The 25,303-nt window shown below is 36.9% G+C and overlaps 2 protein-coding genes across 8 annotated transcripts in view; both read left to right on the top strand.

Annotated features, from left to right (window-relative positions):
* pcdh11 (protocadherin 11) overlaps positions 1-25,303 on the top strand; it is a 331,728-nt gene that overhangs the window by 294,014 nt on the left and 12,411 nt on the right. The gene's annotated exons all lie outside the window — the stretch shown is intronic.
* LOC137487592 (uncharacterized) lies at positions 16,930-22,638 on the top strand. 3 transcript variants are annotated; one of them, XM_073921876.1, is made up of 5 exons: positions 16,930-19,920; positions 20,144-20,257; positions 20,356-20,450; positions 20,583-21,660; positions 22,137-22,638. In XM_073921876.1, the coding sequence occupies exons 1-4, from the start codon at positions 17,186-17,188 to the stop codon at positions 21,656-21,658; spliced, it is 4,020 nt and encodes a 1,339-aa protein (XP_073777977.1). In that variant the 5' UTR covers positions 16,930-17,185; the 3' UTR covers positions 21,659-21,660; positions 22,137-22,638. The 3 variants fall into 3 exon arrangements, with proteins under 3 accessions (XP_073777977.1, XP_068069442.1, XP_073777976.1); XM_068213341.2 differs by having other exon boundaries at positions 16,930-20,450; positions 20,583-22,638; XM_073921875.1 differs by having other exon boundaries at positions 16,930-21,660.

The following is a 25,303-nucleotide window of genomic DNA, read 5'->3' as shown; positions in this document are numbered from 1 at the left end:
ACCTAAATTAAAAAAGTATTTTTAAATGGTGCCCGGACAGGTCTATATGCAGCATTCCCCAGTTACGCTCAAGGTCACGAGGGGCGAAGAGTTTTAATTGAAAATGAAATTGTCTACCTGATGGGTTCACCTAATTATAAAATATTAGAGTGGAGAGCACAGATCAAGAACGTGAGAAATTATGAAGGGATCACCTTGGAATATTACGGTTTGTGATGTGCCGTGAACTCTCGCGCTGACCATTGGCAACTAATCTTAGCTCCAAATTAAAGCCAGTTCTCTCTGTCCTCAAACCAAGATCACAAATCCCATGAAATAATGAACATACATCTGCCGTCTGGCCTGAATTGCCTTAAAGCCTGCTTCTTGAGAGATATTGGATAGACAAGCTTGTCTTGGTTATATGCGAGGAAATATGATTATCATACATATGGTATCGCTTTCACTACAGAGCAGGCTGAAGCCACCGTATGGGCTTTGATGACAAGCGGCGATGCTAAGCCTCATCCCAGGCTTCACAACATGATGACAAAAGCATGTGACATTTGGAGTATGGAGTTTCTGTCTTTCCATGCCATCACCGAGACACGCTAATGGCTCCTGACATTACAGCTGTAAGAGATGCCAACCAGAAAATGTGACAGACAAAGGGTTATCTGGGGAAAAGGAAAATACCTAAAACCTGATGACACTCCTTTAGAGTCCTGCGGTAGTGCGGGACAAATGACCAGGGCTTATCTAGAGCTGGATAGAGACACAATCCAGTGCGTATGGTGTTAATGTTTGATAGCAGCTGCCTCGGGCTGGACACAAAAACTCAAGGCAATAAGGTCAATAGGTTCCGGGCTGTCTATTGAACACAACCCTGTGGCTATTTTCTATTTTCCTTACACTCTCTGGAAGTCTTGTCCTTCTAAGCTGCCTTCATCGTGACTGGGTGTCTTTTTCCAGAACCAAAGTGTGTTGGCTTCCTTTGAGTCTCCGACCCGTGTGTATTCATGGCTCGCTTTTTTATTGATCGTCAAACTGTATTTATATTTCATGTTTCAGTCTTTCAAAGTGCTCGCTCTCGGGTTTGCCGCAATATGCATTATGGTAACTGGTCAAAGCTGTGTCAAAGTGCTCTAACATTTGTCCGGCTATTCAGTTAATCCTTGAAATAAACAAAGAGGAATCCTGAGAAGCCGTGGAGAAGTAATTGCATTTTTCATGCATATACGAGAATGTGAATTGGCTTTTGAGAAAATAGCAAAAAAAAAAAAAAAGAGTTCAGATTTCTTGTCTAATTGATTTTTTTTCTTTCTCTTTTTCTCATTTCCCCTATTGCCTTAGATCTAAACAACAAACAGATCACATCAAACAACATCTTCCCTTTTCTTAAAGCCTGGTCTGTATATGATTTAGTTAAACACAAAAACTTTTTTTCAAAAGTGATCCTACCACATCCTCCCTTTTTAAGTAGTCCTTTTTGTAACAACGTTTTGTAAAGATTTTAATAAATTCATTAGCGCATGCACTCATATATTGTTTAAATGTCGTAAAGAATTTAATTCATATAATAGGTTCATGTGTAATTACATTACTCAACTCAACTCAATTTATTTCTAGAGCACTTTCAACCAACCACAATGGGTACCAAAGTGCTGTACATAAAAACACATGATACATGCAAACATGCAAGAAACCAAAGTACATAAACTGAGTGGAAGATTGTTCCAAAGTCTTGGAGCTGAGACTGAAGCTCTATCACCTTGATATTTCAAGCATGATCATGGAACTTGCAAATAGAGTCTATCTTTAGAGCGAAGAGATCTCACGGGTTGGTGTATATTAATTAGGTTAGAAATATACTCAATATGCTTTGCATTAGTTGAGCATGTTGTTTGACCAATTGATGGCTATTGTAAAGTATTAATATTTCACAATACCATATCATGTTCAGCATATTATGTATCTCTGTATTACAATATTTTATTTTATGGTAATATGACACATTACTATAAATTATTTTTATGTATAAAAAAAAACTTATGTAACACCAACATGGGATATCTCATCCTTTTACAAAAGGTTTTGCAGGTCAGTTTTTGTCAGTGTCTGTATGATTTAGATAGTTTACGTAAAAAAAAGATAATTGATTCTACTATTTTAAATCAAAAAACACATCCTTCCTTTTTAAATAGTCCTAATTGTAACAACAGTTAGTAAAGATTTCAGTAATTTCATTAGTGGATGCACTTTTAAGTTGTTAAAATGTCATGAAAATTCCATTTATGTAATGGGTTCATGTGTAATTACACTACATTAGTTAAGCATGTTGTTTGACTTATTAATGACTATTATAAAGTATTAATATTTCACAGTAGCATAGCATGTTTAGTACATAATGTATCTCTATATGACAATTTTTTTTAAGGTAATTTGACACGTTACTGTAGATTTTAATATGCTTTTTATGTAACACCAAAATGGGACATCTCGTCTTTGGCCCTTTTACAAAAACTTTTGCAGGTCAGTTTTTGTACTGGTATGTGTATGATTTAGTTAAACAGTTGACTTTAAAAAAAAAAGTGATCCTGCTATTTTACATTAAAAACAAATACCACATCCCTTCTTTTTTAAATAGTCGGAATTGTAACAACATTTAGTAAATGCACTTTTAAATTGCTCAAATGTCATAAAAATGTCATTCATATAATGGGTTCTGTAATTACATTACATTAGTTGTAAGCCCTTCCCTTTTTAAATAGTGTTAATAGTAAAAACATGTATTAAAGATTTAAATAAAACCCTTTTAAGATGAACCAAACCAGTATAAACCTAAATGTATTTCAAGAATCAAAACAGCTGTGTGTTCATTCTTTCATGAATTAGAATGTATCTTGAAAATAGTGCAGTCAAATTAAATCTATGTATGTTTATGATATGCTTCAAACCCCAAAATTGCACTAGTTTGAATATATTTAATATCTAATGCAATTTCTCATGACTATGCATTACAGGAGAACATTGGCAGACACCTATATCAAAAGTAAATCCAACAAGCTATACAGTTTGAGTTTCAAGAAAGCCATATTTTAACTTTTTTTTTTTTTTTTTTTTTGTTTAATCTAACCGTCAAAGCAGACACAGTTACTTTCAGACATATTATGCTTTCTATACAGTCACTTGTAAATTTAATTTGAGGCAGACACCTTATTTTAGCTCACTTTATGAGTATGGGGTGAACAATGAGCATTATTTTTATATCCCACTTCTGAATTTTTATTCTTGTTCAGACCCAAAGAAAAGAGATCTCCAGAAATATAAGTATCTCTCTGTATCTTGTTGATTTGAACATAAATGTTTATGTGAGGCTTTTTGCAGCAGATAAATATGCTACTTTGCACAAAAGATGTGATTTAATGGCATCTTTCAGAAGTAAAGATCTTAATATACTCACTGCACATTGTGCGATTACTTGTGAGGAATAGGATGCTGGTCTAACACGCGTCTCCTCTATATTCTGGGCCTTGCCGAAGTGCCGGTGACAGGGGTTTGACAGGTAGACAGTGGATTGGAGGAAAAACATGTCTTTGGAAGAGAAGCCCCTGAAATGTCTGCTGTATGAACACTCTAAATATATTCATATGAAGCCATACATAGTGCACATTCATCTCAACACATCTGCTCTTATATAAGATAGTGGTCTGTTTTTGTTCATTTGTAGATGAACAGTGCCATGCTGTTGTAAAATATTAAGCTCTCTTTAGTAATGCTTTATGGGATGAAAACTTTCAGAAGTTTTTGTTCAATTTTCATTAGTGGATGCTCTTTTTAATTGTTCAAGTGTCATGAAAATGTCATTCATATAATGGATTCATGTGTAATTACGTTACATTATTGGCTATAATTATAAAGTATTCATATTTCACAGTACCATAGCATGTTCAGTTGGGGTGCACAGATCACGGCTGAACCCACAGTTTGGAACGCATGACCCGCAGATTAATAACCTGTTTTGAACTTGTAGGTTAATCCAACATTTATAACAACTGCAGAGAGATCGCTTCCCAAGTCATTCAAATCACATGTATGAAAGCATTTTGGTTTCTGTGTAAAAAAAAGTTGTGGTGGGACCTAAATGCTTTCTTAGGTCATTAAAATGTGTTTTCTGTCACTGTTTGTTTAGCTTGAATTAATGCATTTAGTGTAATGCTGCACAATTAAACATTAAAAAATTATGATCTCGATTCAAGCCCGCGCAACATAATGATAAATGATCATGATTTATATATGTTAATTAATCCTTCAAAGCGCTGGATTCAAATCTGCGTTTGCTTGAGAGAGATTCAGTTTTTACACTTTTTCAGTTAGTTACAAACAATTAAATAACACAGAAGAACTGGGATAAAAGTTTATAGTTCCAGTATAAACACTGATGTTTAAAATTAAAATCACCGTTCAATGGAACTTGACACTGTTGAAGGTTGAAGCAGTTACAGTGTTTAACCAATAATTGGTGATAAACAACCTTCAAAATTATGTCACTGAATAGGTTTTCAAAAAGTATACACCTGTAATGAAACAAGACTTTTTATGTCTAAACTGTTACACATTGAATCATTAATTGAAAATAAATGTGAAATGTTGTACAAGATTTTAGATTTCTAGCATTATCAGCAACGGCAGCAAAGATCATTTTTTAAAGCGAATATTTTTTTTTGTCAGCTGGTTCTTTCTTGATTTTTATTCTTATTAAAATTACAGGTTCTAAGTTATGTTTGGTAAAACCAATGAATTTTGCAGTAATATTTTGTATAAATGCAAACAGCACAGTGGCACAGTGGGTAGTGCTGTCGACTCACAGCAAGAAGGTCGCTGGTTCTCCTCGTGTTCATTAGGTTTCCTGAATGCTTCATTTTTCCCCACAAGTCCAAAGACATGCGTCATAGGTGAAGAGCATGCGCTGCGTAAAACATATGCTGGATAAGTTGGCGGTTCATTACACTGTGGCGACCCCAGATTATTAAATTGACTTAGGCAAAAAGAAAATTAATGAATGCATGGAAAGCAAATGAGATTTGTCTCCTCCCTTTTTTGCTGATCCAAAAAAGGGCCTGATCCGTGACTCAAAAACTGTAGTGTGATCCGAACCAGGAGATTTGTGATTCGTTACACCACTAATGTTTAGTAAGTAATAAAGCTCTGTATCACAATATTTTATTTTAAGGTAATCTGACACAATACTGTAGACTTTAAAATAAGTTTTATGCATATAAAATCATTTATGTAACACCAAAATGGGACATCTCGTCTTTGGCCCTTTTACAAAAACTTTTGCAGGTCAGTTTTTGGACTTAAATACTTTTTTGACTCTGTGCTACATAAAAAGTACAAGATGTATAACGATAAGGCATAACCTATTCAGATATTCTAAAAACGATGATGTTTTACCTTGATGCTTGAAAGGCTTTCTCTTCCCTGCAGAGGTACTGTACAGCAGCACAGATTTTTTATTTATTTATTTTTTTTTAAAGAACAGTTTGGTCAAGAGCAGGAATTGATCTACTTTTCTGCATACAAGTAGAAAGTGAGAAAAATATTTTTTTTTCTCATACCAGAGAATGAAAGAAACAGAATTGTTAGCATCTTACAACAGATTTGTCATTTTTCGTAAAATGTGATTTATTGAAACCATCATACCCCCTGAGGTGTCATGGATCATCTTTAATAAATTTGAGGCTACTGTCACAAAGTATCATGACTCACTAAAAAAAGATGATCTTTTCTGTTTCTTCCAGCAGCATTGCCACATAACTCACAAATCCATCAATCCTATGAAATAGTTTGCCTGATAACGTACACAACACCTCCTCCACGATGGAAAAGGTACGAATGGCCTCAAACAGACGCCCCTCACAGCACTCAGGTTATTCTTAGCTCTTTTTCAGAGAACAGAAAGTGGACCTTCTTCCTTGAATCAGTTGACGCATCGCCCTTAGGCATATATCACGCACACAAAGAGGCCCTGAAGGTTGTTTATTAAATATTCCAACAGCTAATTAACCACCCCCACTTCTCTGTATTGCCATTGTTAGCGATTGAACCATTTGCAGGTACATTTGTTCGGCGAGACAATGGCTTGAGCGTGGCAGCTGGCCTTCTGTCCTGCCAGTAAAGGCTTGAAAGATGGCCCACCTTTGATGCCATGTACTCACTATCTGCCTGACCATAGAGGCAGTTACCTAAATATATTGCTGTGGGGAAAAGAACAAATCACGGGTGACTAACAGATATATTGCAGATCCTGAGGCATAGTTTATTCCCTCCCATCCCAAAGGAATTTATTTGAAGGTATAGAGTTAAAAGGCCTGTGGTGCTGCTGTATATGATGCTACTTTGGCTGCATTATGAAGGCGGTTCAAGCGATGCATCTGCACAAAACCAATACGCATGAATTTGACGTCTAAACCCGTTTTGGGTCTTTTATGTTATTTTCCTCATATTTGATATCATATTTCCCCACAGAAATGTTGCATTGTGGTAAACGCATCAAAAATAGCCTTGACGGAATACCCAATAGCTTAAAGCATATCTGCAGATGTTTTTTTGGTGAGCCTAAAAACATATTTTTGAAGACTACCGATGGTAACTGAGTTCAAATCAGCCACCGTGGAGAAGATCCGAGCTTTACAAACTGATATGAATGGCGAGTGAGTTTTGGAGGAGACTCTGTCTGTGCCCTTACCTCCAAAGCTTTCCGTAATCTCTCACACATATTGCTTCATCCATCTTTGTTATCTCTTCATAAGAGCACAAGCTCTGTATACAAGGCGGATATTTTAGCCCCAAAGAAATTGTTTCCTTCCTTTTACATTTCAAAAAGTGTTGTGCATTGAACATTTCACTTTACTGTCAGATTTCTGCACATATGTAAATTTACCATTTTACTTTTTTTGTTTGTTTCTGTGTGGAGGTTGAAAAAAAGGACATTTGTCTATTTACTTAGATTGTGAGTTTTGTAAAGTATACTATGCATTGTGCTCAGTATATAATATAATTGAAGAATAATATGCTATTATTTAGTAATAAGATGCAAAAGTCATAAGCCACCTTTAGATTTGTGTCAACGATGATATTGAACCTACTGACCTTATAATTATATCTCCAAATCCACCTGAATGAACAGTGAAATCATATTTGTAGAGAGCTTATAAAACACTTAAAGTCATGATTGCTTGATTATTACCTGGCCATTAAATTAAATTAAATTAAATTAAATTAAATTAAATTAAATTAAATTAAATTAAATTAAATTAAATTAAATTAAATTAAATTAAATTACTTTAAATTCAATTAATTGTTGTTGTTGTTGTTGTTGTTGTTGTTTTTATTTTAAATCCTTTTTTTTAAATAAGTATTTTCTTTTTCTTTTTTTAACATAGTTCTTGTTCTTTCTGTTTTAACCTTAACAAAGAGACCAAGACATACTGTAAATATTGATGGGCATTAAGACTTTGCTGAAAAAGCAGAGCAAGTGGTATAAAATGTACAGTTGAATTATTGTTAGATTATTATTTTATTATATATTTTTTTCTTGTGGGGAAAGTCTTTTTTTTCACCCAGAATAAAATATTTTTTTTAATTAAAAAAACTACGATAGTCTACAGAGCAAACCATAATTATACAATAACTTGACTAATTACCCTAACCTGCCTAGTTAACCTAATTAACCTATAGTTAAGCCTTTAAATGTCACTTTAAGCTGCATAGAAGTGTCTTTAAAATATCAAGTAAAATATTATTTACTGTCATCATGGCAAAGATAAAATAAATAAATTATTAAAAATTAGTTATCAAAACTATTATGTTTAGAAGTATGTTGAAAAATGTTGAAAAAATTCAGATAAACAGAAATTGGGGAAAAATAAACAGGGAGGCTAATAGTTCAACGGTAACTAACTAACTTCAACAGTACACACACACATGCACACACACACATTTTAATTCATATTATACACAATTTAATATTCTTTAAAGTTACATCTAACATTTCAGTATATATAATGTACTATCAATAATCATTAATTTCACTTATGTAAGGAATAAGTGAGGTGATGATGTGCCCACTATGTGAACTTGAATTACCTTTGGATAATAGTAGTAGTGTGTAAAAAAGAATATAGTTTACGTTGTAATATGTTGTTTCATGTCATGTAAAGCTTTGTAGTTTCTATGTGAGAGATCAGTGATGAAATTGGCTGCGATGCGGGGGGGTGCCAGATAAAGTCTTGCCTAAGGCTCCAATTGGTCAGAGCCGACCCTAAAGAAATGACAGAAAATTCCTTCATATCAACACAGCACACTAGCTTGGATCTTACAGGCTTCTCTTAGAGTTTACATAAACCGTCACCTTTTTTCTTACTGTGGGTATTTTTCACATTTTAAATTGCAAATGTATTGCTTCTTTTCACATGCCAGCCCATGTACACAATAAGTCCGCCTGGCAGGGAGGGAGAGCGCAGCATGGATCTTGTAGCACTCTCTATGTTATTATCATGATCAGTGCTGATTGCTGATTGTTATGGTGTTTGCACCTCTCTTCTATTCAGCCCATGCTGTGTGTTTGGGCAGTGCTGATTGTGTTGATGCTAAAACCCCCCTCCTCTTGTCTTCCTAATGGAGGAGAGGCCTGAGCACACGAGAGGTAGGACCAGACATAATGAACACCAGACAATCAAGACCATCAGTCCACTGGAGAGGGGAAAAAAGCAGGGAAAAAAAAAGTCAAGTAGCTAGAAGAGTAGAGCGCAGGCAATCTTTTGTCCTTTCCAAAAAAATAAAAAAGACAAAAAAAAAACCTTCAATTTCCTTTACCTTTCATTCCCACCTTAAAACACACAGGGAGAGAGATGTTTAGAAAGGTAAAATGCCAGCATTTTATTCCTGGAGCGTGTGAGTGGCAGCATGGAGATTTACTTATTTTTTTAATTTACTTTCAGATCAGACAGCAAATGGAATCTTTTATCCGATGCTTGTTTTAATCAACACTAACAAAAGAAAAGACAGTGGGGAGAGTTTGACCCGCCGTGTTCGGGGGACAACCTCTTTCTGTGGTCACTTTGTCCTTGATTTTGTTCTGTTATTTGTTTTGCTGTTTTAATCTCGGCCGAGTCAATAATATTCTTTGTTGTTTGAAAATGGTGTGTCGGGGAAATAAAAAAAAGGCTCCTTCTTTTGTTGAAATTACCTGGCTGTGACTTCACTCTCCTCAGGACTCAGGGATGAAGTAATCATTAAATGTTGCTTTCTGCCCACAATTACTTTCCGTTGCATCGGGTCAAACACAGCTTGGAAAGAGAAGAGAGTGAGGTGGGATGGAGTGCCACTTGCGAACCAGGAAGAAAGGAAGCTGACTTAAAAGAGAGTTCAAAAGTTTGGAGATCAGTTTTTTTTTTTTTTTTTTTATGTTTAAGAGTTTTTTTTTTTCATAGGAGTATTTTCATTTTTTCATGTATCATGCTTAGGAGTTGGTCTCTTATTCCTACATTTTCAAGAGTAAAAACAGAAAAAGTTGGAAATATTACAATTAAAATTTATGTATTGGTTTCTTTATCATTTGAATAATAAAAAAGGAACAATTCAGCTAAAATATAAAAGAAATAAAAGTTTCATCTTCGGTCCTTTTTTTTCTTTTGTTTCATCATCTATACAGTTATAATCTATAAGCTCTAACATTCTTTTGGACACCACTAACCTTCATTGTATAGGCAAAAACAGGGATGCATTATCTCTGTCGTTCACACTTAAGAAAGTAATTTCACAGATAGCAAAAATTCTCAAACCATATGGGTTCTGCATTTATATATATATTTTCAGAACAGCCTTAATGTTTTCCATTCATTGTTGCAATTCATTTTAACCAAGTGCTCCCAGGATAATTGTTGGTGGACGTATAAAGTCGTTCCCCTCAAGTTCACACAGGTATCCTATAGCAGCGTTACCAGAGGTGTAATTTGTCACAGTAATATTCCACTAACATTTGACAAGCATAAAGAAACCAAAAATACTTTTTTTTTTTTGTCTTAAGCCTCCATAATGGCTTTAAGGTGTTTCAACTACACTGTAAAACCCAAAGCGTTAAAGTAACTTATACCATTTGAGGAAGTCGATTACAACAAACCATTTAAGTTAAAAAAACTAATCCTAAAGAGTACTTTGAACTTAATCTATTTGGGTAAATGAAGCAATTTGAGCAAAGTAAAACCCAATACATAAAGAGAACTCAAACCAACTAAGTTCTGTGAAACACAATAAGTTACGGCAACGTTTCAGGAAACTGATTGCTACAAACCATTTGAGCAAAAAATGTCTATATGAGTAATGTCAACATTTAAGTTGAAGTAATGAGGTAATTAATTAACTCATTACCTTCAACACTGAGTTCAAAACTCTTTTCAAATGGGTAGAATTAACTTTCAGTAAATTTTGAGTTAACTAAACTCATTTCACTCGATAACATTGACTGTTGGGTTTTACAGTGTACACTGAATTATTGTAATTTTTTTAAACATTATTCCTTGGATTTACAAATTTTTTAAATATTTTTTGCGTGAAGTGTTTGTTAACAATTTATTTGGGTTGAATTTAAACAAGCAAATTAAGTTGAACATTATTATTTACTATTATGTTCAGTGTAGTTATTCAACAAAGGGCTGAAATACATTTATGTTTGTAGAAAATTACTTATGAATGTGCAGAAGAGGCTATGCATAACATTAAATAGGACTTTTTTATGTATTTCAGGGTATGTCATGCATTAATTTAATAATTTTTCTTCGGCTTTGTCTCTATTTTTAATTTTTTTTGAGGTCGCCACAGCGGAATGAACCGCCAACTATTTCAACATATGTTTAACACAGCGGATGCCCTTTCAGCCGCAACTCAGTATTTGGAAACACCCATTCACACACATACACTTTGGCCAATTTAGTTCATTCAATATATCTATACCACATGTCTTTGGAATGTGAGGGGAAACCGGAGCACCCGGAGGAAACCCACATGAACACGGGGAGAACATGCAAACTCCACACAGAACCCAGCAACCTTATTGCTGTGAGACACCATGCCACCTTCAGGGTATGTGTATGTATAACTATAATAACAACAATAACAAAAAGAAAACAATAGACGTCTGACAAATAGATATTTAAGGAAATTAATTGATAGCCATATGTGCTTTAAATATGTATGTGAACATTATAATTTAGTGGAGAAAAGATACACACTAGACATGGCTGAATCTTTCTAGTGTGCATTTGTCAAGTGCCAGTGTTCAAGCACTCTATAAAATGGAGTATATTTTGAAAGGCTGTGTGTTTGACTGTGCTCACGTTAGTGAAGTACACTTTGGGCTTTATATGGAAATGGTTTGTGGGTGTATTATGCTAATTGCTATCTAAATGCTCAAGCTCACTCATCTGAAATAATCTTAATTTATCTGCGTTAGTGTAACACATTTCTGCACATGCATAGCTAAGTTTTTTTGCAAATTAGAGCATCATTGGGGAACGAGGCCTACTGTGACTGCTATAAATAAAAGGACACTTTTTCATCATTTTTCAATGAACTGTAAAATATACACCTTAAATAAAAATGTGTTGAGGTGTCATCAGTTGACACCCTTTCGACAAGATAAACCATAACCAGCCTGTAAATTATTTTGCATTCTCCTAATTCTGCAGAGCTTAGGATTTCATAAGGATTAAGTCACTTAGATGTGGTTTAAGACAGTTCTGTAATTTCACAGCATTTGACAATGATTCCCAAGCCTTCATTTTACCACAGCTAATCAAAACGTAATTATTGTGACTGCAATGTGTAAGAAAACATACTAATTGTGTTGGTAAATGTAATAATGTCTTGAAGTATCCTCAGTAGCACAGGGAGGTCACTGTTGTTGTGATGAGAGTATCTGTATGACAGCGCTCTTACTGTAAATATGCTCGCATTTGGAGCGACGTCTGTTGTGCAGGTGTGAAAGATGATAAACAAGTAGTGAATTGAGAAGATGCAAGTTTGAGCATTTGCCAGGCATAAAGCTGATGCCTTCTATTGTGAGATGCTCCTTTTCATGAGGAGAAATGGTCTGTGCCAGACTTTTATTCGAATATAGGAAAGTTCACATGTGTTGTACTGATTTTTTTTTACTTTTTTCCTTTTTTTTTTTTTTTTTACCTCAGAACAGATGGTGGGATGTGTACTTTATGTATTCAGGGGGCCATTATTCATAAAAAAAAGTAGTCTTCTGCTGAACCCCAGAGCAAGTCAGCTGTGCAATAGTGAATTATAACTTCCCCATGAAACTGTCATGCTGTTTGTCAGTCGGTCATTTAGCAACAACAAGGGCCTTTTTTCCTCATATGTTATATGACTCATCCTAAAATTGCAAGTACATTTCAGTCTCTTTCCATTCATTTTCTCTAAGCCAGTAAGACAACAAATTATTTAACTGAAAGCAATATTAAAGCCATGCAAAATGTTTAAGTAGGACAGGGAACATTTGATCATTGTACTAATTGTTGTTTAAATAATTGTTAAACTTTTTGAACCACTAACATAGTTGACAATAACAGAGTTGACATTTTAGACCATTTTGCTCAATATGCATATCTAAAACATGGCATATCTAAAGCTTTTTTATTGAAGTTTCATTATTTTATGTTAGAATATATATTAGAAATTCACTAAAATACCACAATAACAGAGTAGACTCAATTAGGCCCAATCCCAATTCTATTTTTGTATCCCTACCCCTTCCGCTTGGTCCTTACAACTAAAGGTTAAGGGGAAGGGCTTTAAAATCTACCCCTAAGAATTGGGACAGCACTACACCACCTGCACACGTCATCATATGTCCTCGCGATCTGATGCTTCATGTGAGATCAGACGATCACGACTGCTGTAGTTATTTCAGTTGTGTTTTTTTATTGGTATTTATCTTTAGGAAATCACTAAAGGCATATAGTATGTTATCATAACGATCTAATGTGGCAATAAGATCGTAATTGTACTGTGTATTTACACAGTGGCCATATTCATCAATGTAAACACACCAAAAACAACATTAACATTATACTAGACACTGTAAAAAGCCCATTGACAGCCACTATACATTACTGACAGGGTATTCAAGTGTCAGAATGCTGTGGGACTGCTGTACAGGAGTGATTAATAGGGATTATAGTTAGAAATTTAGCGTGTTTTCTTTTTTTTTGCATTTTTTTTAAAGCATGATAGAAAAACACGAACGCGGTTATCAATATATTAAAACACATGTTTGTTTGTCGTGAAAATTCGTTATAATGACAAAAAATACTAATTTGCAGATCTCATTACTTACGGGTTTAGCAATACTGCCTTTGTGGCTGGTGTATTCTGGGAAATTTTCTTACTCCTTGGTTTCGATTGTGGTCCTGAAAAATCTTTGTTCGAAGGGCTATTCACCCCTTCCCCTTAGCCCTACGCCTTCAAGCTAAAGAGAATTGGGACACCCCTACCCCTGCGCAAAACAAAGGGTAGGGGTAAGGGGAAGGGCTAAGGGGTAGAATGGGGATTGGGCCATTATCTACTGTGAGTGTATTTTTAAAGGGCCATGAAACACCTTCGTTTCAGCAGGGTGTTTTCACACCTCTACTTTGGAAAAAGTCAGAAAAGTGGGCGTGTCCAGCTCTGTTTAGGGGGGAGTGTCGGAGGAAGAAAAGTGGGATGGTGTGGGAGTGTCTATTTGGGCACGCGCGAGTTTCAGAGTCAAAATTCACACATACAGTAGAAAGTGATGGTGTTTAACCTACATGGACATCGGTAGTCGAATTATTTGCCAAATTATTAAATGGTGGACTTTAACTGCAGTTTGGCTCTTTCATTCAGGGAATTCATTCATGTCCCTCGCGACAAACGAGATATTTGATTCGAGGAACTGCTCTAAGAGTGTATTTTTCATGCAATGTTTGATACCACACGGCGAATGAGAGACAAAAAACCTCCGCATTTCCCAGAAACTTAGATGCACACGGCAGGTAGTGTCAGAAAGCCGCGTGTGTTGTTCCGGTCACTAAATGCGGTAAAAACCCTACACGAGGTTAAAGTTTGGTTGTAGTGCTAACATGTTTACACTCGGTGCAATAGTTTGTTAGATACGAACAAACTGAATAAACAAAGAGCACTGGTCGCTCATTTACCAAATCTGTAGAGACAGGACAATCAACAGCAACTAGAGCCACGTCTTTATGAAGAGAAGACTACAAGCGAATCCGAATCTCAGCGTTTGCAGATGAGAACAGCTCTCAGGTAAACAATGTTCCTCCTTAGACACGTAAGTTATTGTTGTCGAGCGTCGCGTACACTGTAATCCACACGTGACTCTGAGCTCTCACAGAGAGAAAATGAAAACGAAACTTAACTGCAGCAAACTATAAAAGCAACACTTCACGCTTGTTTTGCCAATACAATGTGGCGTCTCTGCCGTCTAAACACTGTGACAGTAATGAATATTAATGAAGTTGCACAATAGAGCGCGCTGATTGGTTTGAACCAAGCCTTACTCATGCATTAATGCATCGCACTGTAAGACGTAATAAGACACACTCTGGCACAGACACCCAGTCTGCACGCTGGAATACAACGCTATTATGTCATGACCGTGACGCAGCTTCAAAAATTCGTTTCAAACCGAAAGTACGAATTTGCTTGAAATATCGCAAAAACAACCAATTTACACTTTTCAGTGAAATATAGGTGTCCTAATAGTGTTTTTAGCAGTGTGAAAAAATAAAAAAATGTGTTTTGGTGTTTCGTGACCCTTTAACATTTTGTTGAAATGAATGAGAGAAGAATAGTTACATAGCTTAATGCCTTCCAGAGGTTTCAGCCAGTGTAAGTGGCATCAGCAAGGCATTTTCTATCAGTTCTTTAAAGATTGTTGTGCCTTTTTATAACTGATATAACAGAATTGTCCAGAGCGTAGGGACAGACTCAATTTATTGTATTTTATTTAATACTGTCATTACAAATAATACAGAAAGTAGATGATTTGTGCTATGTTTTTTTTTTTTTTTTTTTTTTTTTTTTTAGTAGAGTAAACACACAAAAAAGGTGAAAAATTAGACATCCATTATATTATTTCTCGCTCTTCGATGCTAAAGGTATGATTTAGGAGGCAGAGACAGTCAAAAATTGCAATAGTGGGATTCTTTAAGTTGACATTTTCAAGACAAAATCTTTCTAAATACATGTACAAAAACATTATTAAAGATAGATTGATATCATGTGTGTTTCCCATGTTTTATTAAAGGTTTCATTTTTAAAAAAATATTAGAAGGTTCATCTTGGACATATAAAAAGCAATTCTACTCACAATTCTAGAATCATCCATGTAGTAGTTCGACAGCTCTGTTTTTCTTGATTCTGTCTTAAATCAATAAAGTAATTGAGCTGATAAACAAGTTATTTTATCAGTTTTTATCAAACAAGAGTAATTTTATGCTGATCAATTAATCACATTAATCACCCACACTCACAAATATTTGCTTAGAAAAGGCCTGAAATGAAGATAATACAAAGACACAGTGGTAGACGAGTGAAATAGAAATTCACATTAGAAGTCATTATTTTCCACATACTTGAACATATGTCAGCCTTGTAGTTTGTTTGTGCATATTTTGTATTCTCATTGTTTATGAATACGCACATGGCTCAGACTGTTGTCTAAGGCCATTGTGTCAGATCTTGCTGTTTACAGGGTCTTGCAGTGTTTTAAGACAATCTGTTAGAAGTTGCTCAGCTTTGAAAAATTGTTTTTCAGACACAGTCTTTCATTGTTAAAATAGTACTGTACAACCAGTTGTTATCAGAAAATAAACCCCTGACATAATAATCTCCCAGATGTACAATTTGAACTGCTGCAAATTATATTTAAAAAAAAAAAGGTTCCAAGCGAGGGTTTTTGCAAAGGTGCCGAAGAAGAAAAAAAATTTATTCCGCAAAGAAACTTTCAGTCTGTGATGTCCTGTCATATGGCCACACAAGACTGAGGGTAACAAACACACGCACACATTCGCTCAGACACACACACACACACGCACAAACACACACGCATTCACTTAGACACACGCGCTTGCACATACACGCACATTCGCTCAAACGCACACACTCGCTCAGACACACACACACACACGCGCTTACACATACACGCACATTCGCTGAAACGCGCACATTCGCTGAGACCCAAACAATACTCTCCTGCTCCTTCACTAGCTGACAAGCGCGCACCTTGCTCAACTACACGCATACAAACAGGCATAACATCCATAAGAACTTTAGGTAATTAGAGACTGACAACTTCTCTTTATTTCATATCTTTATTTATAAAATAAGTTCCAAATATTACATGTCACAATTTCTTTCAGTTTCGGTACATTGTTTACTGGTTTGGAGTGCACACATTCTAGTTTACATTAGTACTGTTTCTGTTATTTCGGTTTACTTATGGTTATTTTTGTTGAGTTAAAGTTACCGGAGGGTGCAGTGGAGGATGATGCTGTGGTCCGCTGGATCGGCCGTCATGTTTACTGGCAAAGGGCTGGTTCCTGTGTGTGCGTCAAAGATTTATGTCCGGGTGATCCCGCGTGGCGGAACCAATGTGCCGAAATGATAAGGGGGGGGAAAGTTTACTTTGAATGTTTTTCTATATTACTTGTTTGTTTAATTTAAATAATTTGTTTATTTTGAGTAATTATGTCTTGTATTTTGTAAATGTCTTTTTGTTTAGAATTAGTTTGATTAGTAAATATTATATTTATAATTGTTATGTTTTATTGTTTCACCTATGTTGTTTAAGTGGATCCACCGTTTGTGTATAAATACTCTGTAGTTGTTTCATTTGGTAGGTCAGTTTGGTTGTGTTCAGACTTCCTGAATTTCTGTTATATTTTTGTTGACCTCAATTTGTTTTCCAACTAGTTTTTATGTTGGATTATTGGTTTGTTTAAGTTAAATAAATATTTTTTTGGCCTTAATTTTCCTGTGTCCTCGTGCCTTACCGCTGGGCTATCTCACATATGGTGTCAGAAGTGGGATTTTAATAGAGGACACAGGTTTTTTTTTTGTTTCCCTCTCCATAGCCTCAGTACATTGAGTTGCCATGAGCCGTCAGCAAAAGAAGGGGCCCATGAAGCCAGTTTCTGTGGAGCAAGAGGAGGAGCAAGGAAGGCCTGCAGAGGAGGAAATGGAGCACAAGGATAAAGATGAGATGGCAAGTAGAGAGCCAACTTTGGCTGATTTAACAAGTTTGTTTAGTGCGCATATGGCAAAAATGGATTCCAGGGAGGCGGTCAGAAAGCAGGAACACATAGATCAAGAACGACGGTTTAAAGCATTACAACATCAGTTCAGTTTATTACAAATGGAAGTTCAGGCCCGCACCTCACCTACATCTGATGCCTGCCACATTGATACACATTCTCTAGATGTGCATGGTGCTCAAGCAGATACTGATAATCAGCAGTTTACCTCCCCAAATGTCTTCCACTCAAATGCTGACCTTATTGATGATCGCTTCCCACCACCAAGATTTCGGGAACCTCGATTAGAGAAGTTGGCTGATTCTGATGATATAGAGCACTTCTTAATAACTTTTGAACGAATCGCTACAGCCTGTCGCTGGCCTAAAGCTGACTGGGCATTTCATTTGATCCCTCTATTAACTGGCAGGGCAAGAGCTGCATATGTCCAAATGGACCTGGATGACTCTACTGAGTATGATAAGGTTAAAGCTGCCATCTTGGTAAAGTATGACATAAATGCTGAAACTTATAGGCTGAGATTTCGTTCCCTCACTGTTCTCCCTTCTGAGGCTCCCAAGGAGTTGTATACCAGACTTAAAGACCTGTATGGAAAGTGGATTAAGCCCAAAGGAAAAACTACTGAAGAGGTAGGAGAAATAATTATTTTAGAACAATATCTGCGAATGCTTTCTCCTGAACTTCAGGTCTGGATAAGGGAGCGTGACCCCACGACAGCAGCAGAGGCTGCTGCCTTAGCGGATGTCTTTGTGGCAGCAAGGGGGAAGAATCAGTCCTGGGGCAGGAAAACAAGCAGTGAGGCACGAAGACCACCCTTTCCTCAATTTCAACCAAAATCCATGGCTGGATTGGGTAAGACTCCTAAGGGAGGTTCCCCAGAAATGAAACCTGCTATGACTCTGAGAAGACCAGTGGTCTGCTATCTCTGTGGACAAGAGGGGCACACAAAACCTGTTTGTCCAAGGAATGTAGTTAAACCGACTAATCTGTGTTATGTTCCTAGAGGTTGGGAGGATAAAGCCCAGAAGCCAAATTCCTTGCTGCATGCCATCACTGTGAAAGTGAATGGTAAAGAGTTTCCTGCTCTGATTGATACTGGGAGTGACCAGACACTGGTGAGTCGGAAGGTTGTGGCTCCATCTTCAGTTAATGCAAGTAATAAGCTTTCCATTTGCTGTGTTCACGGTGATGAGAGATTGGTGCCTACTGCAGATCTATATCTGGCTGTTAACAACCAACCCTACTTGCTAGAGGTGGGGGTAGTTGATAATCTTCCCTATCCTGTAGTGTTAGGACGAGATTTGCCAGTGCTTTTAGATCTTATCCAGCCCATGTCACAGTGCAATATGGTACTTACTAGAGCCAAGGCAAAACAGCAAGATGAACCAGCACAAACTCTGTCAATGTTGCCATTTTATAATGCTGATCTAGAAACCAGTCCTCCAAAACCCAAGACGACTAGACGACAAAGGAGACATGCAAAGTTGCAATATAATGCCTCTCGTCTGCCTGCAGGTGAAGTAGATGGTCTTAATCCACAAATGAAATTACCCACCAACATTAGTGAATTGCAGCAAAATGACACCAGTCTTGTTGCATATTTCGAGCAAGCAAACCAGATGGAGATGGGCGATAAAGTGATGAATGATAACTGTGAGCGATTTATGATTTCAGAGAACATACTCTACCGTCAGATTGGATCAGTGAAACAGCTGATTGTTCCAAAGGAGGCTCGGGAACTTGTTCTTCACTTGAGCCACTCAATCCCATGGGCTGGCCACCTAGGGGTAAGGAAAACCATAGAACGGATCAAGAAGTATTTCTACTGGCCTGGTCTGAAGGCTGATGTTGTTCAGTATTGCAAGAGCTGCCCTGAGTGTCAACTGGTATCTCTCCATCATCCACCTCGAGTACCACTACAGCCACTTCCTTTGATTAGTACTCCGTTTGAAAGACTGGGCATGGATATCGTTGGCCCAGTAGAAAAAAGCAGCTTGGGTAATAGATTTCTGCTGGTTATCACAGATTATGCTACAAGGTACCCAGAGGTATTCCCTTTGAAATCTATGAAAGCAAAGAACGTGGCAACCTGTTTAATCCAGTTCTGTTCCAGAGTCGGGTTACCCCGTGAAATTCTTACTGACCAAGGGACTAACTTTATGTCTACTCTGTTGAAGCAGGTCTACCAGTTGCTGGGTATTAAGAGTCTGCGCACCACTCCATACCATCCGCAGACTGATGGGCTCACTGAGCGGTTTAATCAAACATTGAAGCAGATGCTCAGAAAGTTTGTTGATGAGACTGGTAAGAATTGGGACCAGTGGCTCCCCTATATACTTTTTGCTTATCGGGAGGTTCCCCAAGCATCAACTGGGTTTTCTCCCTTTGAGCTTTTGTATGGGCATGAAGTTCGGGGACCTTTGACCCTACTTAAAGAGATGTGGGAAGGTATTAAAGGAGAACGGGAGCCTTCTAATGTTGTGGCTTATGTCTTGCAAATGCGGGAGCGTCTGGAGAAAATGAGAGCTTTGGCAAGAACCCATATGGCGGAGGCCCAGAAACACCAACGAACATGGTATGATCAGCGAGCACGTGAAAGAGAATTTGTGAGTGGGGAAAAGGTGTTGGTGATGTTGCCTAGCAAGGAGAACAAGCTTTTGGCCAAGTGGCAGGGCCCTTTTAATATCAAGAGCCGGCTAGGCCCTACAACTTATGAAGTGGCAACTCCAGGTCAGGAGCATGCCAGCAGAATACTGCATGTGAATCTGTTAAAAAAGTGGGTGCCCCGTTCTGAACAGGTACTGCTTGTATGCCGTGTCCAAGGAGATGAGGAGTGTGAGGATCAATATCTGCCTCAGTCAACATCTGCTGACATTAGGCTGGACCATCTGCCTGAAAAACAACGAAGACAGGTGAGCACTCTTTGCAATCCTCAAATATTTTCTGAGTTGCCGGGTCACACCTCTCTGATCCAACATGATGTGATCCTGAAACCTGATGTTGCTGTTAGACGTATGAGTTACAGAATACCTGAGAAATTGCAAGAGGCCTTGAAGGAGGAAGTGGACTTTATGCTGAGCCTAGGGATCATAGAACCTTCCCAGAGTGAGTGGTGCCATCCAGTGGTCCTGGTTCCAAAAAAAGATGGAAACATACGATTTTGCATTGATTTCCGGTACTTGAATTCTGTATCACAGTTTGATTGCTATCCTACTCCCCGTATTGATTCATTAATAGATCGATTGGGCAAAGCAGTATACCTGACCACACTGGATCTTTCTAAAGGATACTGGCAAATACCTTTGACTGAACGGGCCCGGCCTTTGACAGCATTTAGGACACCATGGGGCCTATTCCAGTTCCGATTTCTTCCCTTTGGCCTGCATGGGGCACCGGCAACATTTCAGAGGCTTATGGACCAGGTATTGCAAGGGTTAACGTTTGCTGCAGCTTATCTTGATGATATTATAATTTACAGTACAACCTGGGAGGAGCACATGCAACATCTCCATGAAGTCTTCCAACGGCTCCAAAGAGCTGGTCTGACTGCTAATCCTGCGAAGTGTGCCATAGCCCGGAAAGAGGCAGAATACCTGGGCTTTGTCATTGGCAATGGAGTGGTGCGACCACAGATTAAGAAGATTCAGGCACTGGAAGAATGTCCTTTACCACAGACACGTAAGGAGTTAAGATCATTTCTTGGAATGGCAGGCTTCTATAACCGCTTTATTCCTAACTTCTCCAGTAGAGCTGCTACCCTGACTGACATGGTGGGTGTCCGGTGCCCGAATCAATGCCAATGGACTGAAGAGAGGATGGCTGCATTTAAAGACATACAGACTGCATTGACAACCAACACTGTTCTGTATAATCCAGACTTCACCAAAGAATTTATTGTGCAGACAGACGCCTCTGAAAGAGGTTTAGGAGCAGTACTGTTACAGGGATCCCCAGGTGAGCGACGACCTGTAGTCTTCATTAGCCGCAAACTCTTTCCAAGAGAAACCCGTTATTCCACAATTGAGAAGGAATGTTTGGCGGTGAAATGGGCCTTAGACTCCTTGAGATATTATTTGCTTGGAAGAGAATTCATACTGGAAACAGACCACAAAGCACTCCAATGGCTGGAAAGAATGAGAGATACTAATGGGCGAATCACGAGGTGGTACCTGGCCATGCAACCATTCCGATTTAAGGTCCACCACGTTCCTGGCAAGGCAAATGTAACTGCAGACTATCTTTCCCGCTGTGCCAGCGAGACGCCCGAAGGGAGGGGGTGTGTGATGTCCTGTCATATGGCCACACAAGACTGAGGGTAACAAACACACGCACACATTCGCTCAGACACACACACACACACGCACAAACACACACGCATTCACTTAGACACACGCGCTTGCACATACACGCACATTCGCTCAAACGCACACACTCGCTCAGACACACACACACACACGCGCTTACACATACACGCACATTCGCTGAAACGCGCACATTCGCTGAGACCCAAACAATACTCTCCTGCTCCTTCACTAGCTGACAAGCGCGCACCTTGCTCAACTACACGCATACAAACAGGCATAACATCCATAAGAACTTTAGGTAATTAGAGACTGACAACTTCTCTTTATTTCATATCTTTATTTATAAAATAAGTTCCAAATATTACATGTCACAATTTCTTTCAGTTTCGGTACATTGTTTACTGGTTTGGAGTGCACACATTCTAGTTTACATTAGTACTGTTTCTGTTATTTCGGTTTACTTATGGTTATTTTTGTTGAGTTAAAGTTACCGGAGGGTGCAGTGGAGGATGATGCTGTGGTCCGCTGGATCGGCCGTCATGTTTACTGGCAAAGGGCTGGTTCCTGTGTGTGCGTCAAAGATTTATGTCCGGGTGATCCCGCGTGGCGGAACCAATGTGCCGAAATGATAAGGGGGGGGAAAGTTTACTTTGAATGTTTTTCTATATTACTTGTTTGTTTAATTTAAATAATTTGTTTATTTTGAGTAATTATGTCTTGTATTTTGTAAATGTCTTTTTGTTTAGAATTAGTTTGATTAGTAAATATTATATTTATAATTGTTATGTTTTATTGTTTCACCTATGTTGTTTAAGTGGATCCACCGTTTGTGTATAAATACTCTGTAGTTGTTTCATTTGGTAGGTCAGTTTGGTTGTGTTCAGACTTCCTGAATTTCTGTTATATTTTTGTTGACCTCAATTTGTTTTCCAACTAGTTTTTATGTTGGATTATTGGTTTGTTTAAGTTAAATAAATATTTTTTTGGCCTTAATTTTCCTGTGTCCTCGTGCCTTACCGCTGGGCTATCTCACACAGTCAATGGCTCATAAAACAATCATGTATTTTTCATAGTGAAGAATATTCTAATAATCTAAATAAGTATTTTCACAGTTTGAAAATAGAACAGTTTGCGGAAAAAAAAGTTCCAGGGATACTAAAGATTCTTTATGGAATCATTAATGCCAAAAAAAAAAATAAAATAAATTGTAGATCGATTAAATAGATATAGTACTGTCACTTGTTATATTGCATTTTATCACATTCAGTAAATAATCATGGGATAAGAGATAAAACCTTGTAAAATCCTACCTTTTTCATTATTAAAAATGAGTTATGGAAAAGAAGATGACAATTATTACTGATTTATAATTACAGATTTACAGTCAGAAAAAAACAGATAAAACAGAAAAAGCACCAATTTAATGAAAACACTCTCATTCAAGTCGTCATTCACTCGTCAGTGTTACCAAGCTGATCTTGCGATGTGTGTCGTTGCAACGTGTAGTTACATTTTTTGAGAGGTGCGCATCAACATCGTCGTCAGCGGATATGTAACTGCGCGAAAGCTGCACTGGACCACACACGTGCACTTGATGCAGATGTATAAATTAGTTTTTAGGACAAAAATGTCAATTTAAACTATTAGATGATTGAGCTGCTTATTTATTTTATTTTATTTTATTTTATATAGAAAGTATGTATGCATGCATGTATATTTATGTATCTATATATGTATATTTATTCATATATGTTAGGTCCAGACTTCTCTGTATACCAAAGGCTATTATCTGCCAAATTCAGATTCATCACAAGACAACATCTCATGCAAATTAGAATGTGGAGGCATGTTGAGTACATTTCCATTTGTAATTGGCTAATTTGTTAATTACATTAATCTGTTAATGAAACGTATCATGCTGTGTTACAAAGTCATCAAGATTAATTTGAAAGGTGATCTTTAGTTTGTGAAAGTAGAAGTCGTAAAGATGCCGCAAACCTCCTGTAAGTGTATAAAATATGTGTTAAGGCTCCACAGAGTCGGGAATTTCCTTAACATATTGCAGTTGCTGGAGTGTTGCATGCCCCTGGCCTCCAGTTGTAATTTATTTTTGCGATGCATGTCACAGTTTACATCCCACTGTACATTTGTACATTTGGGACTTCATGAATATATAATAGCAAAGAGCAGCATGAAATCATACGGATCTCCTCAGCAAAAGTAAAAGTGTAAATCACTCATAAGCAGCGATGAAATACGAGAGTGGTGCTGGAGCGGAGCTGCTGATGAAATGCATCTAGCCTGCAGTAAGTGGCCTTTCCCTGATTCATGAGAATGAAAGGTGGGCCTCTTATTTCACCTGATGGTTGTGTCCAACCCTTGAGTGAAAAATGGCATCTTTCCCCTTGTAAAACACCCATGGGGTTAAATAGCTCCATTATTATTAATGACCATCCATTTGCCAATCTAGATGTGGAGTCAGAGTGGGTGTGTAATGAAATGATAAAGTCCATGTAATTACAAACTCAATTATTATCTTTCAAATTTCATTTTGTTTGACAGCATGGCTTTTGTTTGAAGCCTGTACCCTTTGTTTAATCTGTAATGCATGCATGTACAGCGGGGTTCAAAAGCCTGAGACCACACTGACAATTCGCCATTCAAAATCCAATTAAATGTGGAAATAAACAAGAGGTTTTTGGAATTTTGCGCACGAAAAAAACATTATTGTTTTAAACGAATAAGAAATATTTTCAGATGTGTTTTATTTCAGTAATCAAATGAGTGTGTTTGTGACACAGACCATAGATGACACTGCTTTATAGACGATGAGAAGTTCTTGATGAACCATAAGATGCTTACCAGATCTTAGATACTGCAATGCTTTCAATTATCACTTAAATTAATTGAATATTTAAATAGCACTTAATTAATGAACCATATATACTATATAATAATTGAACTTTTTTGTACTCAAACATAAAATATATGTTCATTCATTCATTCATTCATTCATTCAATCAATCATTCATTCATTCATTCATTCATCCATTTATTCATCCATCCATTCATCCATTTCATTTAAACTAAAAAGAAAAAGTGAAAAACATTGATTGATACTTTTTTCTATGTAACATTTAAGATACATTAAAACATACTCCTAACATTAATTTCTTAATTGCATTATTTTATATTACATTATATTATATTGTATTGTATTGTATTGTATTATATTATATTATATTATATTATATTATATCATATCATATCATATCATATCATATCATTTCATTTCATATCATATCATATCATATCATATCATATCATATCATATCATATCATATCATATTATATTATATTATATTATATTATATTATATTATATTATATTATATTATATTATATTATATTATATTATATTACAGAAACCAAATGTCCCATCCAGGGATGCATTTCCGAAAACCATGGTTAGCCAACTTTGCAAGTTGCATTGTTACAAACATAGTTTGTTGATTTGACGTTTCCCAAATCCATCATTCCAACGAACATGCACAAACTGCGTGGCAAACTTAGATGCTTGCAACTACACCTCTGGAGCTGTAGAAAAATAGTTCCTGGCCGTGTTCTATTCCCATTTACCCCGCTATGCCATATT

The sequence above is a fragment of the Danio rerio genome, chromosome 14 (genome assembly GCF_049306965.1).
Source record: "Danio rerio strain Tuebingen ecotype United States chromosome 14, GRCz12tu, whole genome shotgun sequence".
NCBI classification, from domain to species: domain Eukaryota; kingdom Metazoa; phylum Chordata; class Actinopteri; order Cypriniformes; family Danionidae; genus Danio; species Danio rerio.
Note: the sequence above shows the minus strand (reverse complement) of the source record. Positions and strands in the feature narration are given on the sequence as shown.